Below are 17,064 nucleotides of genomic sequence, written 5' to 3' on the forward strand. Positions count from 1 at the left end.
AGAGTTGTTCACCGAGTGTTACAGCAGTGATGAAGACTTGGCAGAACAGCTACTGGTCTACTCCTGTGAAGCCTGGGGTGGGAGCAACTGTCTGGAGCTGGCAGTGGAGGCTACAGATCAGCATTTCATCGCTCAGCCTGGGGTCCAGGTAAGAAAAAGCCAGGCCCTGAAAAATGTACCCAGGAATGGGCTATCAGTAGCATTAAGAAAATGACATTAAAAGTCCACATTTCCCAACCCGTGTAAAAAACCTGGGTGACAGTGTGAAAGACGATGACACATTAAGCTTTTGTGGAAAGTCTTACCTCAAGAGATGGCATAGGAATGCATCAGTTAGCTTTCCATAACTGTAGTAAAATGCCTGAGGTGGTCAACATAAAAAGAGGAAAGGTTTATTTTGACAAACAGTGTTTGGAGTTTTAGTTTATGGTAGGTTGTGCTCATTGCTTCTGGGTTCATGATGAGGCAGGACATTACGGCCAGAGCATGGGGTAGAGGTAGACATTTACCTCATGACAGCCAGGAAGCAAATGATGAGAAAGAGGAGGACCCAAAGTCCCTTCAACGATGTTACCCTCAATGGTCTAAAATCCTTCCCCTAGGCTTCAACATCTTAAAGACTGCACTACCTTCCAAAGTGTCGTACTGGAAACTATGTCTTTCGAGTCTGGACCTTTGAAAAATATTTAAGACGCAAACCACAGTGTGATGCCTAGCTTTAATTGTAAACGTGATAGATTATAGAATCACCTAGGAAGAGTCTCAGGGAAGGATTGCCTAGATCAGTTGCCCAGTTCAGTGTCTGTGGTCAGTTTAACTGCCTTGTGGTTGCCTTGATCAGCTTCGTTGGTGTGGGAAGAAGACTCAGCCTACTATGGGTGACGCTATTTCCTAGATTTGGACCCTGGACTGTATAAGAGTAGAGAAAGCTAGCTGAACACAAAGCACGGAATCACTTCTCTGCTTTTGATTGAGGCTATGACATGACTTGCTGCCTCAAGTTCCTGCCTTGATTTCCCTGCTGCGATGGACCATAAGGTGGAGCTGAGAGATAAAATAACCCTCATCTCCACAACGATGCTTTTTGTCAGGATATTTTATCACAGTGACAGAAATGAAACCAAAACACATGGTAAGGAGAAAGAATTGTTCGGTCTTCCACAAAACAAATAGTACATTATAATGCTGGGTATCCTGCCTGGGTCTTAGTCTACTGAAGTAGATGTGAGATGATGAACCTCAGTTTCTCATCTGTGAAGTGGGCATAGTTGTCTATACTAGTTCTCTTTCTGTTTATATTAGTTATCTTAAATTACCTGACAGAGGCAACTTAAGGGAAGACAGATGTAGTTGGACTCATAGTGTTAGCCCAACATGGTAGAGTTCATGGTGGTTACATTTCTCACTCCTGGTGGATGACGAGAAAGCAGACAATGGGACTAGAAACTAGGTTAGGCTATTACTTTAAGGGTCTCACCCTCAGTGGGCCCACCTCCACTGTCTAGACTCGAGAATCTCCCCAAAACAGCACCACCAGCTAGGGACGAGGTGTTCACACCCAGGAGCCTGTTCAAGCAGAAATAACAGGGGTTGTCAGAGAGTTGTCATGGCGATGCCATGACATTCTATAAGAAAGGGGGCGGGGTCAGCAGAGTCAGCTGCTTCCACTGCAGCCATTATGAGTGATGGAGAAATCTTGAGATGGGTGAAGCTCCTCCTGAGGCAAGTTTAGCAAACAGCAGTGTATAACGGTGTTCACAGTTGCACTGGGATGTTTACGTCTAACCAGGTAGAGATGCAGACGAGCCATGCCGGTTATGTGTTTTATCTGCACCGTGTGTGTGGAAATGGGCATCATTCATTTTATATTGAGGGCTTTGTGTTCAGAGAGGTGCTAGAATATTTTCCATGCTTGCTTGCTAGGAAGTTGGAGCACTGGAATTTAATCCTCCGTGGATTGCCTCCTGCTTAAGACTTTGCTTTTTACTCGGTGGCCAATAAAGAGACCTCAGATGAGGAGGCGGTGCTGTAAGCAGTTTGCTCTAGAGCTGAGCTGGGGCAGTGAGCTGTGGGAGGAAGGAGAAGACATGTTGTGATGAGAGGGGTGGTGTCCCTGGGAGTTCTTGGCAGCCTCCAGGTCCCCTGTAGAGTGTGCCACAAGTCCCAGGGTCATCATACTACTTACTGGGTGCTCTTTTCGGGGTCCAGCTTGCCCCTCCTTGGTCAAGCATGCATCTGTGGAGCATCCCCAAGAGGATATAGCAGGACTAGCACACAGGAGAAGCACATGGTGCTTGCCATCTTTCTAATAGAAGAGGAGATGCAGATCTGTGGGCATAGCACACCAGTCTCAGTCTCTTCATGGACCTCAGCTTTCCCTTACTCTGCCTTCTTCATGCCAACCCCACTTTGGCTGGCGTTTCCCCCAGCTGTGAGGTTTATTATTTTGTTTGTTTGCTTTGGTATAGTCAGGCCCTCATCTATCTTTTGGTAGCAATGTGATGTTTCCCATCTCTGCCATCATGGAAACCCTTTTCTGTCCCACCTTTTGGGGGCTGGTAAGGAGAGTCAGCAGTTGTCTTTGTGCACTCCATCTTGGCTTTACTTCGGCCCTTTTTCTTCTGACTTCCTTTTAGCTTCCAAATAAAAGCACCCCATCTGCCTCCAGCCCGGAGCCCTGGAGACTCAGCAGACTGCACTGGCCCTGTCTTTAAACTTAGTGTCCCCAAAGAGGAGGGGGCTTGAAACATGCTTGTTTAAACTGGAAGCTTACACAGATAAAAACTATAGTGGTTAAAAATTCATAGGTTTGGTGAATTTTCACTCACATAACCAGCTCTTTTAAAGCTCATAGAACTGAACTTAGGGAAAAAAAATACTTAAAAATCAAACAGAATTTTAAGTTGTGTCTTCATGCATTAAAATCCAGACAATATCTAAGAGATTGAAGACGTGGATGTGGGGGTTAGATATTTTGGGAGTGGGCAGGGCTGAGGAGAAGGGCCCTGTCCTGTCCCCCATGTACTTACATCAATAAAGACCTGTGTTCCCTGTCTCTGTTCCCTCCTAGAATTTCCTTTCTAAGCAATGGTATGGAGAGATTTCCCGAGACACGAAGAACTGGAAGATTATCCTGTGTCTATTCATCATCCCCTTAGTGGGCTGTGGCCTCGTATCATTTAGGTGTGGACTGGGGCATCTAATCTTGTGTGTGAGCATCTTTGAGTGTTTTTGAGCATTTGTGTAAATGGAGTGTTCACTGTGGCATCTGTATGCTTAGCCTGGCATCTTTCCTGGCTTTTCCTGGGTAGGGTTTCAAGCAGGTGGTACTGAGGTTGTCTTCAGTATCTGAGGCTGAATTTGGATTCTCTGATCAGAAAAGGGGGAGGGTGCTGAGTGTTGGCTAGGTCAGCCTTGGGATCCAGTTTCATCCTGTCTGTTCCTTGTCTATGGTAGGAAGCAAGCCATGGTTCCCCCACCCCTCCTTTCTCACTCTTTCTGTGTCTCTCTCTCTGTGTGCATGTACAAGTGTATGTGTGAGTGTGTGAAAATGAGTGTGAGTGTTTGTGTGTGTGTACATGTATTAGTATGTGTGTCTGTGAGTACATATGTCTGTGTGAGTAGGCATGCATGTATGTGTAAGTATACAAATATGTGTGTTTGTGATGTGTATTTGTGACCGTATCAGTGTGTATAAATGTACCTGAGTATATGAAAGAGTATATGTGTGTGCCAGTGTGTGCGAGTGAATGTGACTGGTGACACTCCCCTGCCTCTGACTCTGTCTAGGAAGAAACCCATTGACAAGCACAAGAAGCTGCTGTGGTACTATGTGGCCTTCTTCACGTCACCCTTCGTGGTCTTCTCCTGGAATGTGGTCTTCTACATCGCCTTCCTCCTGCTGTTTGCCTATGTGCTGCTCATGGACTTCCACTCGGTGCCACACACCCCCGAGCTGATCCTCTACGCCCTGGTCTTTGTCCTCTTCTGTGATGAAGTGAGGCAGGTAGGCAAGTGCATCATGGCTCTTTCCAGGGAGATGTGGATACATGTCTGCTCATCCCAGACGGGACATGATTCCACACAAGGCTGGTTTATGGAGCTGGTGAGTTTACTGGGGTAAATGTCAAGAGAGCATCTGCATCATCAAAAGCCCACCCAAACGACTCATGAAAGCTGCGTCACAGGAGCTCAAAGTCCAATCTGTGAGCAGATTTCTCCACCGAAGAGGCCTGTCCCCAGCAATGGTTGATCATCAGTTTCCTGGGATGTGCATATTTTGGGATCTTTGCTTCACCATTGAATCCAAACTCTACCCCAGCCCCCATAGAGCAGGTGCATCTTAGTTAGGGTTTTACTGCTGTGAACAGACACCATGACCAAGGCAACTCTTATAAGGACAACATTTAATTGGGGCTGGCTTACAGGTTTAGAGTTCAGTCCATTATCACCAAGGTGGGAAATGGCAGCAACTAGGCATGGTGCAGGAGGAGCTGAAAGTTCTACGTCTTCATATGAAGGCTGTTAGTGGAAGGCTGACTCCAAGCAGCTAGGGCAAGGGTATTAAAGCCCACACCCACCAGGCCACACCTACTCCAATAAGACCACACCTCCCAACAGTGCCATTCCCTGGGCCAAGCATTACAAACCATCACACTGAGGTAGCATATGTTGAAGAAATGTTTGTTGTTGGTGAAGGAGGTGCTGTCCTGACTCACGGTGGAAAAAGTCTCAGCAAGTCCTTTCAGATTCATCTGTCACTCTCTTGTCTCTTCTGGACCCGAACCTTAAAATATACCCATTTAGCAAGTGTTTGTTAGGTACACAACTCATGGGGTATTTACAGTTTACAAAGTATAAGGCTCAGGGGTGGAAGAGATTTGAAGGGGAAACATACTGCCTTTGCCCTGACTAGTCTAAGAACACTGAGTTGGCTTATGTTGTCATGCCAACTCTCTCTGGTAGACTTTTATGTGCAGTCTCCAGGACTCCTGGATTGTGAGGGATTCTGGGGTCCTCTGTCAATTCTTAGTATGTCTTAATCAATTAATGATGTCTGCTATGGAAGTGAGGGCTGGGAGGGGTTTTGGTACCTGTGCCCTATATGCCTGTCTTTATGATTAGTAGATAAGTGGTGTGGAAGATGGTGGAACGTCAGCAGAGGTGGAGGAAGAAAACACACAGGATGGCCGGAGTACCAGTGTACTGACTATAGTTCTGGAAGGCAGAAGTCCAACATGAAGGTGTGGGCTGGGTTGAGCCCATATAGTACTGTGAAGGTGACTGTTCTGCTGAGCTGATCCCTAGCTTCTGAAAGTTTACTGGTCATCTTTGTCACTCTCTGCCTGACGGATGTGACACTCTGACCCACAGCCTCATGCCCATATGGTGCCCTCCCTATGTGCAGGTGTGTCCTAATTTCTCTGTTTCCTGGGGACAACAGTCATGTTGGATCAGGACTCCATCTCGACCTGTCAGCGCCATCTGCAGTGGCCTGATTTCCGAACAAGGTCACGTTCCCAAGCAGAGGGCTGAGGATTTAAGTCTAGAGGTACAGCTCTTCCACATATGGCCTCTCTCCCTCTGGCCAGCCTTTACTTCCAAGTTTTCTTCTGGCTTGTGATGTGTCGCTAGCAGAGTGGAGCTGGAATATTCTGTGTGTGATAATCAGAGCCAGGGGACTCTCGGCATTCAGAGAACTGCTGGACCAGAGGGTCAATTGACTCATGGCCAATAGGGGATTAAGCCATGAGCATTGGATGGAGAGAGGTAGAAGGGACAGAGGAGGAAAGAGGCAGGGAGAGGGAGGGGAAGCCCAGCAGGAGTTGCAAATACACAGTGTGCAGTAATCTGGTTTCTTTGGTCTTTCCCTGTCTGGGTGCATTTTCTACTGAAGAGACCCTTAAGAGAAGCAGAAACCTGGATCAGGTTGTCTCCTCTTGTACTGACCCCATCAGGGAGTCCGCCGAGCTCCCTAGGTCCTGACACATGCTCTGGTGGTCCAGGGATCAGCATCAAGCAGGGTGATCTGCTTTAGACGTTCATTTGCTGTGCGTATCAGGAGCCAGAGCTGCTATTGTCATGTTGTTGAGAATGTGTGTTCTTAATACAGGAAAAGACAAGCAATGTGCTTGTAAGTCACCCCTGAGGGTCTCCATGGTTATGGGACTACTGAGGCCAGAGATAAGGAGACAGACATACAGAGGGATCCTGCCTTCACTTTCTTCTGAGCAGAGAAACCTAGGTGGCCTTTCTTGGAACAACTGTGAGGCTCTGTCTTTGAGAAATCTGTCACTAGAGGGCGCTGTTTCCCTTTGTTTCTGCAAGTTCCTCAACTGGGTTGTTCAAGGAAAGGCTCTGCAGGCCTGTACAGTCTTAATGGGCCAGACTCACTCACGGTTGTTAGGGGAAACCCCTAAACAGGTCATTGTCTGTTTTAGATTGTGCCTGGGACTCAGATACCCATGCTCTCAGTGAGGAGGGACGTCCCTTGCCCAGAGTGGGGATGTTCACAGCTAATTTGACCTCGCCAGTCCCCAGTGCAGTTTGTTAACCGACTCCTAGTGGAACTAAGCAGGCACTGTGGATGTTTGTTTATAGTGTTGTAAGTTCCACCCTGCCTTCTCTGAAAGCTCCTTCAGTTCTGAGGCTGTCACAGTGGGGAAGAGATGGTGAACACATCCTGGTATTTCAGGAACACAGCTTAGAGCTGCACTCTCCCCCCTTAGACAAGAGGCGTCTCTTCATTAAAAACAAAACAAAACACCACCACCACCAACAACAACAACAACAAAAACCCTGAAATCTTTTCTCCCTGTAGTGGCATTCTTGTGGCCCAGGCCTCTTCTGTCTATTGTTTCTGTAATATGGCCAGGCTTCTGAAGTCACTGAGGCGAAGCAAGGCTGGGCTGGGGTTGTACAGATCAGTGTGTACCAGCCTCCCAGCGGGAATGGGAAAGAGAACAGGTGGGCAGGGCCTGTGCCAGCCACTCTTGTCTTCCGAAGCATGGAGTAGCAATGGGTTTTGCTGCCCTGGGGATCAGCACTGCCCAGATAAATGGATGCTTCTGTGTCCTCCACAGGGTCCTAACCTTGAGCCTGTCTTCTCACAGTGGAACATGGTCTGACCCCGGCTGCCCAGACCTGGGGGACTTCACTGTTCCACTTCGATCTGGCAGTGTTCCCCTCCTTTGACAACTCAAGCTGTGCATTCTACATCCCAGATTGCAGGGTTTCAGTGGATCTGAGAAACTCACTATCCCCAGGATGGGCACTTAAGTCATCCTGTTTAGGCTTTGGGGTCAGAGGCAGAGAAGGTCATAGGATATATGAGTCCCAAATAAACTTGGTGGATGAGTTCATGGAAAGACAAGAACATGAACATGGGAATCAGAATCACACTTCAGTGAATCTTCTGTCCCCTATTTGAGCTGCCCCTGGAGTCTGGTCCTTAGGTTCCTAGTATTCAGATTCTGAGCAAGTAGGCAAATGAAAAGATAAGATAGCTAGGTTGGCATTCTTAAAAAAAAAACCAGTGTGTGGAGCCTGTCTTGGTTAGGGTTTCATTGTTGAGAACAGACATGATGACCAAGGCAACTCTAATGAGGATAACATTTAATTGAGGCTGGCTTACAGGTTCAGAAGTTCAGTCCATTATCATCAAGGCAGGCAGCATCCAGGCAGGCATGGTGCAAGAGGAGCTAAGAGTTCTGAAGGCTGATAGGAGAAGACTAGCTTCCACGTGGTTAGGAGGAGGGTGTCATTGCCCACCATCACAGTGACACACTTCCTCCAACAAGTCCATACTTCCTAATAGTGCCACTTCCTGGCCCAAGCATATTCAAACCACTGCAGAGCCCAATTAATAATCTTTCTTCCCTGTAGACATCTTTTAAAAGATTTCACTAATCAAGTTGTTCTGTTGTGTGTGCCAGAAATAATGCATTTTCAGTAAATACACAACTCTACGGTGATGACAACTGTATGATACTCTGTATTTGTGCAGGGCACAGTCTACACCGCCGTCCGTGGTCACTGGGCGGTTCCATGTTTCTCCACACAGGTCACATTCATTCCCTGTGGCTTCATTTTTGAAGGATGGGAGAACACAGCTCCTTTTCTTGGCTCTGATGGCTGCACATGTCTAAGGGAGCAGCTATCTTTCTGGTCCCCTTAGATCAGTGGGGTTCCGGTAGGGCTTGCTTGACACAAACAGTCTCAGAAGTGTCCTGGGAGAAACTGAGTGGACACTTATGACTGGTGTCCACGATGCCCATTGCTCTGTCTGTTTGTCTTTTGCTGCAGTGGTACATGAACGGAGTGAATTATTTCACTGACCTATGGAACGTTATGGATACCCTGGGACTCTTCTACTTCATAGCGGGTATTGTATTCCGGTAAGTGGTTCTTGCCACCTTCCCAACTTCAGGTGTAAATCTGGGACACCTCAAGTCCATGGATAGGCCTGGATTGTCACTACATCCCCCATCAGAGGTGATTATAAGAGCCCATTGACTCTGCCCTGTGGAGACACAACTTGGCCACCATAAGTTTCTCCTCACTCTGGGTTCTTGACAATTTCCCTTTTTGTTTTTCAGACAGGGTTTGGAGGAGGGCATAATTACGATCCAAGGAGAGGTCACTAGGGATGTTTAGCATCTTCCAATGTTAGTTCATTTTGTCCCACTTAATTGAAGGTGCGTGTGACCTTAGCCAGCATGCTGGCCCTGCAGTCACTCTTCCAGGTACCAGTGTATCTAGCAAACCTCAGAGCTAGAGTGTGTGAGAAGACAGGTAAGACTAAAATGATCATCAAAGGCCCTAAAGTGAGGTAGGGAGGCGGCTCAGGCAGCAAAGTGCCTGTCACATCAGCGTGGGGACTGCGTTTACACCCATAGAACCCAGATAAAAGCAGGGGATAGCAGCACCCATCATTTCCTGAACCCAGGGCTGGGGGCAAGACAGTCAGGTGAGAGAGCTCACTGGCCGAATCAGTGAGCTCTGGGTTCAGTTCAGGACTCTGACTCAAAAATGAAGACAGAAAGCAATGGAGTTAGACACCCAATGTCTGCCTCTGGCTTCCACAATGTATGTGCATGTGTGTGTGTGTGTGTGTGTGTGTGTGTGTGTGTGTGTGTGTGTATGTGTGAGTGTGTGTGTACACAGAATACACACACACAATCACACCATATTAAACTTGGAAATGTTGTCCCCTGTCCCACAAACTCTCCTCTTCTCTCCACAGGCTCCACTCTTCTAATAAAAGCTCATTGTACTCTGGGCGCGTCATTTTCTGTCTGGATTACATTATATTCACACTAAGGCTCATCCACATTTTCACCGTCAGCAGGAACTTGGGACCCAAGATTATAATGCTGCAGCGGATGGTGAGAGCCAGCAACCCTGGTGGGCGACCTTCTCTTGCCATGCCTGCCATGCTCAGAGGCTGTCCACAGCATAGCTTGCGCTTGCTTTTTTTTTTTTTTTTTTTTCTATATTTTTAACATAGGCCACTTTCAGGGGAGATTTTAGGAAAGAGGGTTCTTTTAAAGAACCAACGATGTCCATGCATCCTGCTCCCAGCAAGTCTCTGGGTCTTCCTGAGAGTTCACACTTCGCTGCATGCTTCCATTTGAGCCTGAACAGATTGCTCAGAATGTATGTAGGGAGGGGCTTTCATGCGTTTTTTAATGGATGGGGTTGTTCTAGTTCAAGGAGGTGAACATGCTTTTCTAACAATAAATGGGGAGTCAAATGCCTAGAGATGACTAGACTCTGAGTGCCACACCCTGTACGTGAGAGAAAGACCACAGGCTTGTTTTACATACAGGCCAGGAAGAAATGTCAGGCGGGGGATATTGCTCCCCAGAGCTGGTTCTGTCTGGAAATCAGATGGGCCACTGGATGAGCTCATGTGGGCATCCCTTTCCAACCCTGAGGTTGAGTGTGTGGTTTCAATTCAAAGCATATCTGAGACATCCAGTCACCATGACGTCAAGCTGTGTGTGCAAAACCCAGCAGGAAAAAAAAAAGTAAATTGTTGGAGTCTTCCAAGGGATGCTTTTGTCTTCCTAAGAAGTAATTCTGCAGAAATAATTTGGGGGTTGAAAGACAGCAAGAATCACCAGGTGTGGCTGGAGAGAGTTCCTCCCAGACCGAGGCCCTCTGCATCTTGATCTGTGCCTCACTCAAAAGAAGCTGGATCTCAGCTGCTCGGAGATCAGCAAGCAAAGGTGCAGGAAGTTGGGTTTTATTATGGGGAACAGACATCTCCAAACCTCAAGCTGATGGTAATCTGTTTCTACATCAGTGGCTAGGAGTTGGGGAGGTTAGCTCAGCGTAGAGCCCTTGCCTGGTGTGTGCAAGGCCCAGGTCTTAGCCCCAGCAGTACAGTCAGTCAATCAGTCAATGTAAGATAAGTTAAGTAAGAGGCCAGGCAACTTGCTGGCTTACATTTTCTGGCTGCTAGAACTTCTCTGTGCCTGTCTTTGTGGCTGGTTGGGAAGGGTCAGGCTGCGTAGCCAGCCACTATGGGCGTGGTTCTAACTGTCCCGATCTCCCTTGGCAGCTGATCGACGTTTTCTTCTTCCTGTTCCTCTTTGCTGTGTGGATGGTGGCCTTTGGCGTGGCCAGACAGGGGATCCTAAGGCAAAACGAACAGCGCTGGAGGTGGATCTTCCGCTCTGTCATCTATGAGCCCTACCTGGCCATGTTTGGCCAGGTTCCCAGTGATGTGGATAGTAAGCAGGGCTCTGCTTGGGTAGAGGTGGACCTGGTGGTGACTGGGTTGACATTGTGACCCCATTCCTGATCCTTCTCTCTGTCTCTGTCTCTATCTCCCTTTCTCTCCTTCTCTGCTTCTAAATAATATCTTATTTTGTTCCCATTTTGATCTTTAAGTCTTTTGATTTTATTTATCAGTATTTTTTGAGACAAGACCTCTAGCCCAGGCTGGCCTCAATTTCCCTATAGAGTTCAAGGATCACCTTCAATCTCTAATCCCCCTACCCCTGCTGAGATTACAGGCCTGTACCACCACCATGCCTGAGTAATGTGGCATTGAGGGTTGAACCCAGGACTTCCTGCACATTAGGCAAGCAGCCTACCAACTGAGCTACATCCCAAGTTTTGTAAAACATGACAAATCTAAGTTATAGCTATGCTACCAGGTAGAGTGGGACAGTCCTTGCTGGTTCACACTGGAGTGTTGTGAGCTGTAGTTCCCTGTAGACCACAGTGTCCAGGCTCCCATTTATTACTAAAGAGCATGTGGAGATTGACATTACAACCTTTGGTTGAAGCTTCCATCATTAGCCCACTACCCAGCAGGCTGTGAAGAGACCAATGGCAGCATGGTGACTCTGTTGTACCCTCACTCAGGCTGTAAAGGTCAGGTACGGGGCACAAGCAAATTTGTGTTTTGGGTGGACTGTGCAGAGGGACTTCAGGATGCTGAGAGTAGCCCTGACTTCTCATCTCCCATCCTGCCAGCATAAACTATACTGACAGACAGTTTTCTTGAGCCAAGGCTGGGCTTGGCAGGTGACATTCACTCCCTGTGATTTTCCCTCCATCAGCGTCTGCTCCTCAGATGAAGGCTCTTCTAACTCTTACAAACAGGTCCAGGTCTTTTCCACTCAGGGTAGAATGGTCCTTGGGACTTTCTAGTTGGCATTGTGATGCAGTTTACTTGAGGATAGCTCTTTACACTGATGGGTGGAATCCCATGAAGGAGCAGCACTTGAGAGGGAGGGGCCAGAGCAGGCAGGTGTGGTGCACATATCATCTGAGTTCTTTCACATACTACCTGGCACATCACAATCTTCCTGTAGAGTGTGTTCCTGCTGTCATCACTGAGAACTGGGGGGGGGGGGGATCTGGCTGGGTGCCTCTTTTCAGAGCCAGAGACCTTGTCTGTGGCTTTCTCTAAACTTGTAGAGATCCATATTGGCTAGTTCAAGTAACAGGACATCACCTCCCTTGTAGACCTGGGCTTCCTGCAAGGGCAGTGCTGGGTTCTTCCCACCAAGGCCACAGTGATCAGAAAGAATCCTTTTGTGACCCTCAACCCCAGTGCTGGGGACCAAGCATAGCCTTGGACTTGCTAGGGAAGTGTTCCACCACTGAGCCATGTCATGTCAGAGCTTTGATGTCCTTGACAGACCTGTATTACTTTCACCTGTCCCTATGACAAAAACCTCTACAGAGACGAATTAAGGAGGAAAGAGTTTGTTTTGGCCCACACTTCCACAGTGCCAGGGTACAGTTCATCATGATGGGGAAGGCACGGCGGTGCAGGGGAGCAAGGCAGCTTGTCTCAACACATCAATAGTCAAGAATCAGAGAGAGAGAGAGAGAGAGAGAGAGAGAGAGAGACAGAGACAGAGACAGAGACAGAGACAGAGACAGAGACGGACAGACAGACAGACAGGAATGTTGATACTCAACTCACTTCCTCCTTTTCATTCAGCCCAGGATCCCAGCCAATGGGAAGGAGCCGCTTATTCTGAAGACTGAAAAGTCTCTAGGAACACCTTCATGGACATGCCCAAAATCATGTCTTCTAGGTGACTCCAAATCCCATCAAGCCGGCAGTCAAGATTAACGCACAATACATGCTCTGACACTGCCCCTAGATGCTAGTGCTCACCTGGTTTGGTTGATTTCCCAATCCCATGACGTCCCCGTGTGGAACGTCCTTCTCACCAGTACTCTGGCCTCTGTGCACACTCTCCTTGTGTCCTCTGCATCCTTTAGATGCATGTGGCAGCCACAGCACTCCTTCGGTGAAGAGTTGCCTTCTGATAGACTCCTCTAACAGAGTCATGGCTTTCATTATGAACATAGTGATCCAGCCATGCAGCACTGCCCAATTTACTCCTGCAGCCCTCTCTCTCCCTACCATGGGACTCTGTTGTGTGCTGTTGCCACTGCTTTGAGCACCTATCCCTTCCATGTTCTCACATGGCTGTCACTTGCTCATCCTCCTGTTCATTTCAGAGATGGTTTCTCTGTGGGGAGCTGTCTCTGGGTGTATCCATTGAAGATCACGGTCCCAGTACATCTTACCCACTTCCTTTTGGGACTTTGTGCAGGTTGACTCTTTAAGCTGACTGAGGAGGTTGGGTGCTTTTTGGTGCACAGAACACATCCACACTCCATGTTGTACTTTCTGTTGCTGTGATGAGATACACTGACCAAAGGAAACGCCTCTAGCTCATAATTCATTGCTGAGAGAACTCAGGGCAGGAGCTTGAGGCAAGGACCTGGAGGTGGGGCTCACAGAATGCTGCTTCCTAGCTGTCCCACTGTCTAGGTCTTACCCCTACCCTCCTTCCAACTGCCTAGACATGGCACTTCCCATAGTGGACGTGGCCCCCTGACATCAATCAAGACAACCTCTCCCAGACATGTTCATACTATTTTGGTACCCCACCCACCCACCATTGAGACTCCTTCAGATGACTCTAGGCTTTTTCAACTAAAGCTAACTAGAATACCCTCCTCCTTTGATCTTGATCTTAATGAAGTACCTATTTCCCAGTGGAAATAAACCACTCAGTAAATTGTCTGATGGGCAGGGGACTCTGAAGATTATACCCAAGGCATCAGATGACTCTGATCCCACATCCCCTGGCCTGCCATGGTCCTTGCTTTCCCAAAGGGGGCCTCACTGGCCTCTTGGTTCTATTCCCACAGGTACCACATATGACTTCTCCCACTGTACCTTCTCGGGAAATGAGTCCAAGCCACTGTGTGTGGAGCTGGATGAGCACAACCTGCCCCGCTTCCCTGAATGGATCACCATTCCACTGGTGTGCATCTACATGCTCTCCACCAATATCCTTCTGGTCAACCTCCTGGTCGCCATGTTTGGGTATGTCTGCATCACACACTCATGGGCTTCCAGTCTGGGTTGTGCCTATGCCAAGCAAGCAGAAAGCATGTGGGCAGATGTAATATCTACCTTGAGGAGCTGAGAGAGGAGGTGATTGGGAGCCTGGTGGTCTGCAGTGGTTGGGGACCTATATTAGTCAGGGTTCTCTGGAGTCACAGAACTTATGGGTAGTCTCCATATAGTAAGGGGATTGGTTGATGACTTACAGTCTGCAGTCCAACTCCCTAACAATGGTCAGCAGCAACTGTGAATGGAAGTCCAAGGATCTAGCAGTTGCTCAGTCCCACAAGGCAAGCAGGTGAAAAAGAGAAAATCTTCCTCCTTCCAACATCCTCATGTAAATGTGTGACCCACATTAAAGGTGTGCACTACCACGCCTGGATCTGGGACTTGCTTTGTCCCAGATGACCTTGAACTCAGAGATCTCCTTGCCTTGATCTCTTGGGATTCATATGTACTGTGCCTCAAGATCTCCATGCCAAGATCCAGGTCAGAAACTTGTATCTCCCAGCTTCAAGATCAGGATCACAGGTGAGCCTTCCAATTCTGGATTGTAGTTCATTCCAGATATAGTCAAGTTGACAACCAGGAATAGCCACTACATGGCCTTAAAGGGACTGACCGTGTTAATAAACAACAACAGGGTACTCTATAGAACATCCTTTGATTTGACACAGACAAGCAGTGTGACCAGCTCCATTAAATCCATGTCCTACTGTTCAGCACCATGTCATATTTCTCAAAAGAGCAAGAGAACTAGTTGTTTTTCTTGTGGCTGTGGCAAAAACACCTAACAAAAGCGATGAGAGGAAGGGTGAATTTATTTTGCTTTTAGCTTGTGGGGTATAGTCCATGCTGGTGGGAAGTCATGGGGGTTGGGGTGGGTCACATTGTGTCTGAGGTCAGGGAGCAGAGAGTGTGAATGTTGCTGATCATCCTTTTTTGTTCAATCAAGCACCCCAACCTATGAATTAGTCCTGCTTGTTCAGGCCTTCTTTCCCCAACCCCCATTAAATCTCTCAGTAAACACTGTCATAGACTCTCCTAGAGTTGTGTCACCCAGGTGATTTCCGAGCCTGTCAAGGTTGAATGTGTTAGCCCAATGGCTGCAGTGAAAACCATCCCTGAGATGCCTTTTTTAAAATAACAAGTAAGACAAACTTATGCAAAATAATATACAATAACCAATAACCTTAGATATAGAATCCAAAGGTCAAAGGTCCCTGGAGCTTCCATCCATCCTAAACTCAGAAGAAGTAGCTATCAGAGGTTGTTTCTGGCTCCGTTTGGCCCCAGCCTCTACTGGGAGACACTTGCAAGCTGCTCACAAGGCCTCCCACAGGCTTGCTTCTATGGGTTTGTAGAGCTTCATGTTGTCCAAGCTGCACATTGTTCAGCTGCAGAAAGCTTCTTGTTTTCATGTAGTTTCTTAGAAGCATGAATGAGTGCCAAAGTGATCTAGAACAAACAGAATGACCTCAGTATAGGGACTCATTTATGGTTCCCTGTGTCACAATGAATGATTCAATAATCTGTTTATCGGTTCCACAACTTACACATTTGGTCATAGTGAACAGAGCTGCTGTAATTTAAAGTTTGCTTTTGAATTGCAATGAATGATGGGGTTGATCCACAATCCACAGACTGCTCATCTGGTCCTGAGGGCCAGGTATGGTGCGGTTTCTTTCTGAATGTTAGTTCTGAGGTTAGTCTGCGAAGGACAGTGTTTGTTTACCACAGCCCGAGTTGATTCTCTGAAGAACGGTGTTACCTATGACTCTTAGTGTAGTTCAGTTAGCTTCTAGAATCTTCTCGAGAAGATGCATACCTGTTATCATGACATTTGGATCATCTCCAGGATGGGGTGAGAACTAGCTGAGTGGCCATCTGCTAGTGCTTTCAGCTCCTTGTGATTCCGGAGACTGATAAGTTAGGAAGGCTTAGCTCTATGGCATCTCACAAAGTTGCAGAATTCTTGTGAAAAGGAAATAAGAGGTTAGAAGATGTCAAGGCAATGCTATCTAAGCAACTGCATGCTGAAAATGACATCCGGAGCCACACAAAGAGCCAACAGAGTTAATGGCACACGTGATAACAGAGTCTCAGAAATTAACCTGTCACCTATAATGTTTCCAAGATTACACACAGCCTGTCCACTGCTGTGGGCATGGCCAGATGCCAGCAGAGCACCAGGCAGCTCAGGGGAGAAAACCCAACCACCAAGTAAGCCTGCAGAAGCTGTGGTTTGAATGTGAACTGACCCTTAGAAGCTCGTGTGTTTGAACACTCAGCCACCAGTTGGTGGCGCTGTTTTTGGGGAATCTGTGGAATATTTAGTAAGGAAGGGCTTGGCTGAAAGTGAGTTCCTGGGGTCTCAGGTTTCAGCTCTTCTTCTTGTGCCAGTTTCCCTCCCTCCCTCCCTCCCTCCCTCCCTCCCTCCCTCCCTCCCTCCCTCCCTCCCTCCCTCCTACCCTCTTTTTTACATCCCCTCTTTCTTGATCCTCTAAGATATGAGCAAGCCACCAGTGCTCCAGCTGTTCCAGCTGCTAGCTGCTCACACTGCCATGCCTTTCCTACCATGATGAGCAGAACTGAGACCCTTCAGACCATGAGTCAGAGTGAATCTTCCCTCCTTGAGCTTGCTTCTTGTCAGATCACAGGGATTAGAACAAGGGCCAGCAGCAGCCTGTGTGGCAGCACTGAGCTGTCAGAGGTCTCAGAATCTTTGTGCTCTGAGCTGTCATGGCAGCTGTCTGTCGTGGAGGGACCCGATCAACATTACTACCTGACATCTGGCTCCTCTAGTTATTTTACTATAAAGATTTATTTTATTTTAAACAATCTGTATGTGTATATATCTGCTCTGTGTGTGTGTGTGTGTGTGTGTGTGTGTGTGTGTGTGTGTGTGTGTGTGTGTAGAGGGGGGATGGTATATACACATGAGTGTAGGTACCCACCAAGGCCAGAAGAATGACTCTAAAATTCCTTATAGCTGGATTTACAGGCAGTTGTGAGCTGCCCAAAGTGGATGATGGGGAGTGATCTTGGGTCCTCTCTAAGAGCAGTATGTGCTTTTAAACACTGAGCCATCTCTTCCAAGGGGGACTAGGAAACAGCAAACATTTCCACATACATGCTGGGAAACCCAGAGCTCAAGAGCCCGGGCA

The 17,064-nt window shown here is 47.6% G+C and overlaps 1 protein-coding gene across 3 annotated transcripts in view; it reads left to right on the top strand.

Moving 5' to 3' along the window:
• Positions 1 to 17,064, top strand: part of Trpm8 (transient receptor potential cation channel subfamily M member 8) — an 84,070-nt gene that overhangs the window by 44,942 nt on the left and 22,064 nt on the right. For all 3 annotated transcript variants that reach the window (XM_029483630.1, XM_029483643.2, XM_029483635.1), the window contains 7 exons: positions 3 to 148; positions 3,071 to 3,183; positions 3,790 to 4,006; positions 8,305 to 8,396; positions 9,245 to 9,386; positions 10,568 to 10,739; positions 13,699 to 13,876. In XM_029483630.1, coding sequence (XP_029339490.1) covers positions 3 to 148; positions 3,071 to 3,183; positions 3,790 to 4,006; positions 8,305 to 8,396; positions 9,245 to 9,386; positions 10,568 to 10,739; positions 13,699 to 13,876 — 1,060 coding nt within the window. The remainder of the gene's footprint in view (positions 1 to 2; positions 149 to 3,070; positions 3,184 to 3,789; positions 4,007 to 8,304; positions 8,397 to 9,244; positions 9,387 to 10,567; positions 10,740 to 13,698; positions 13,877 to 17,064) is intronic.

Source organism: Mus caroli, unplaced genomic scaffold, assembly GCF_978045245.1.
Source record: "Mus caroli unplaced genomic scaffold, Mus_caroli_1 scaffold_1, whole genome shotgun sequence".
Taxonomy (NCBI): Eukaryota; Metazoa; Chordata; class Mammalia; order Rodentia; family Muridae; genus Mus; species Mus caroli.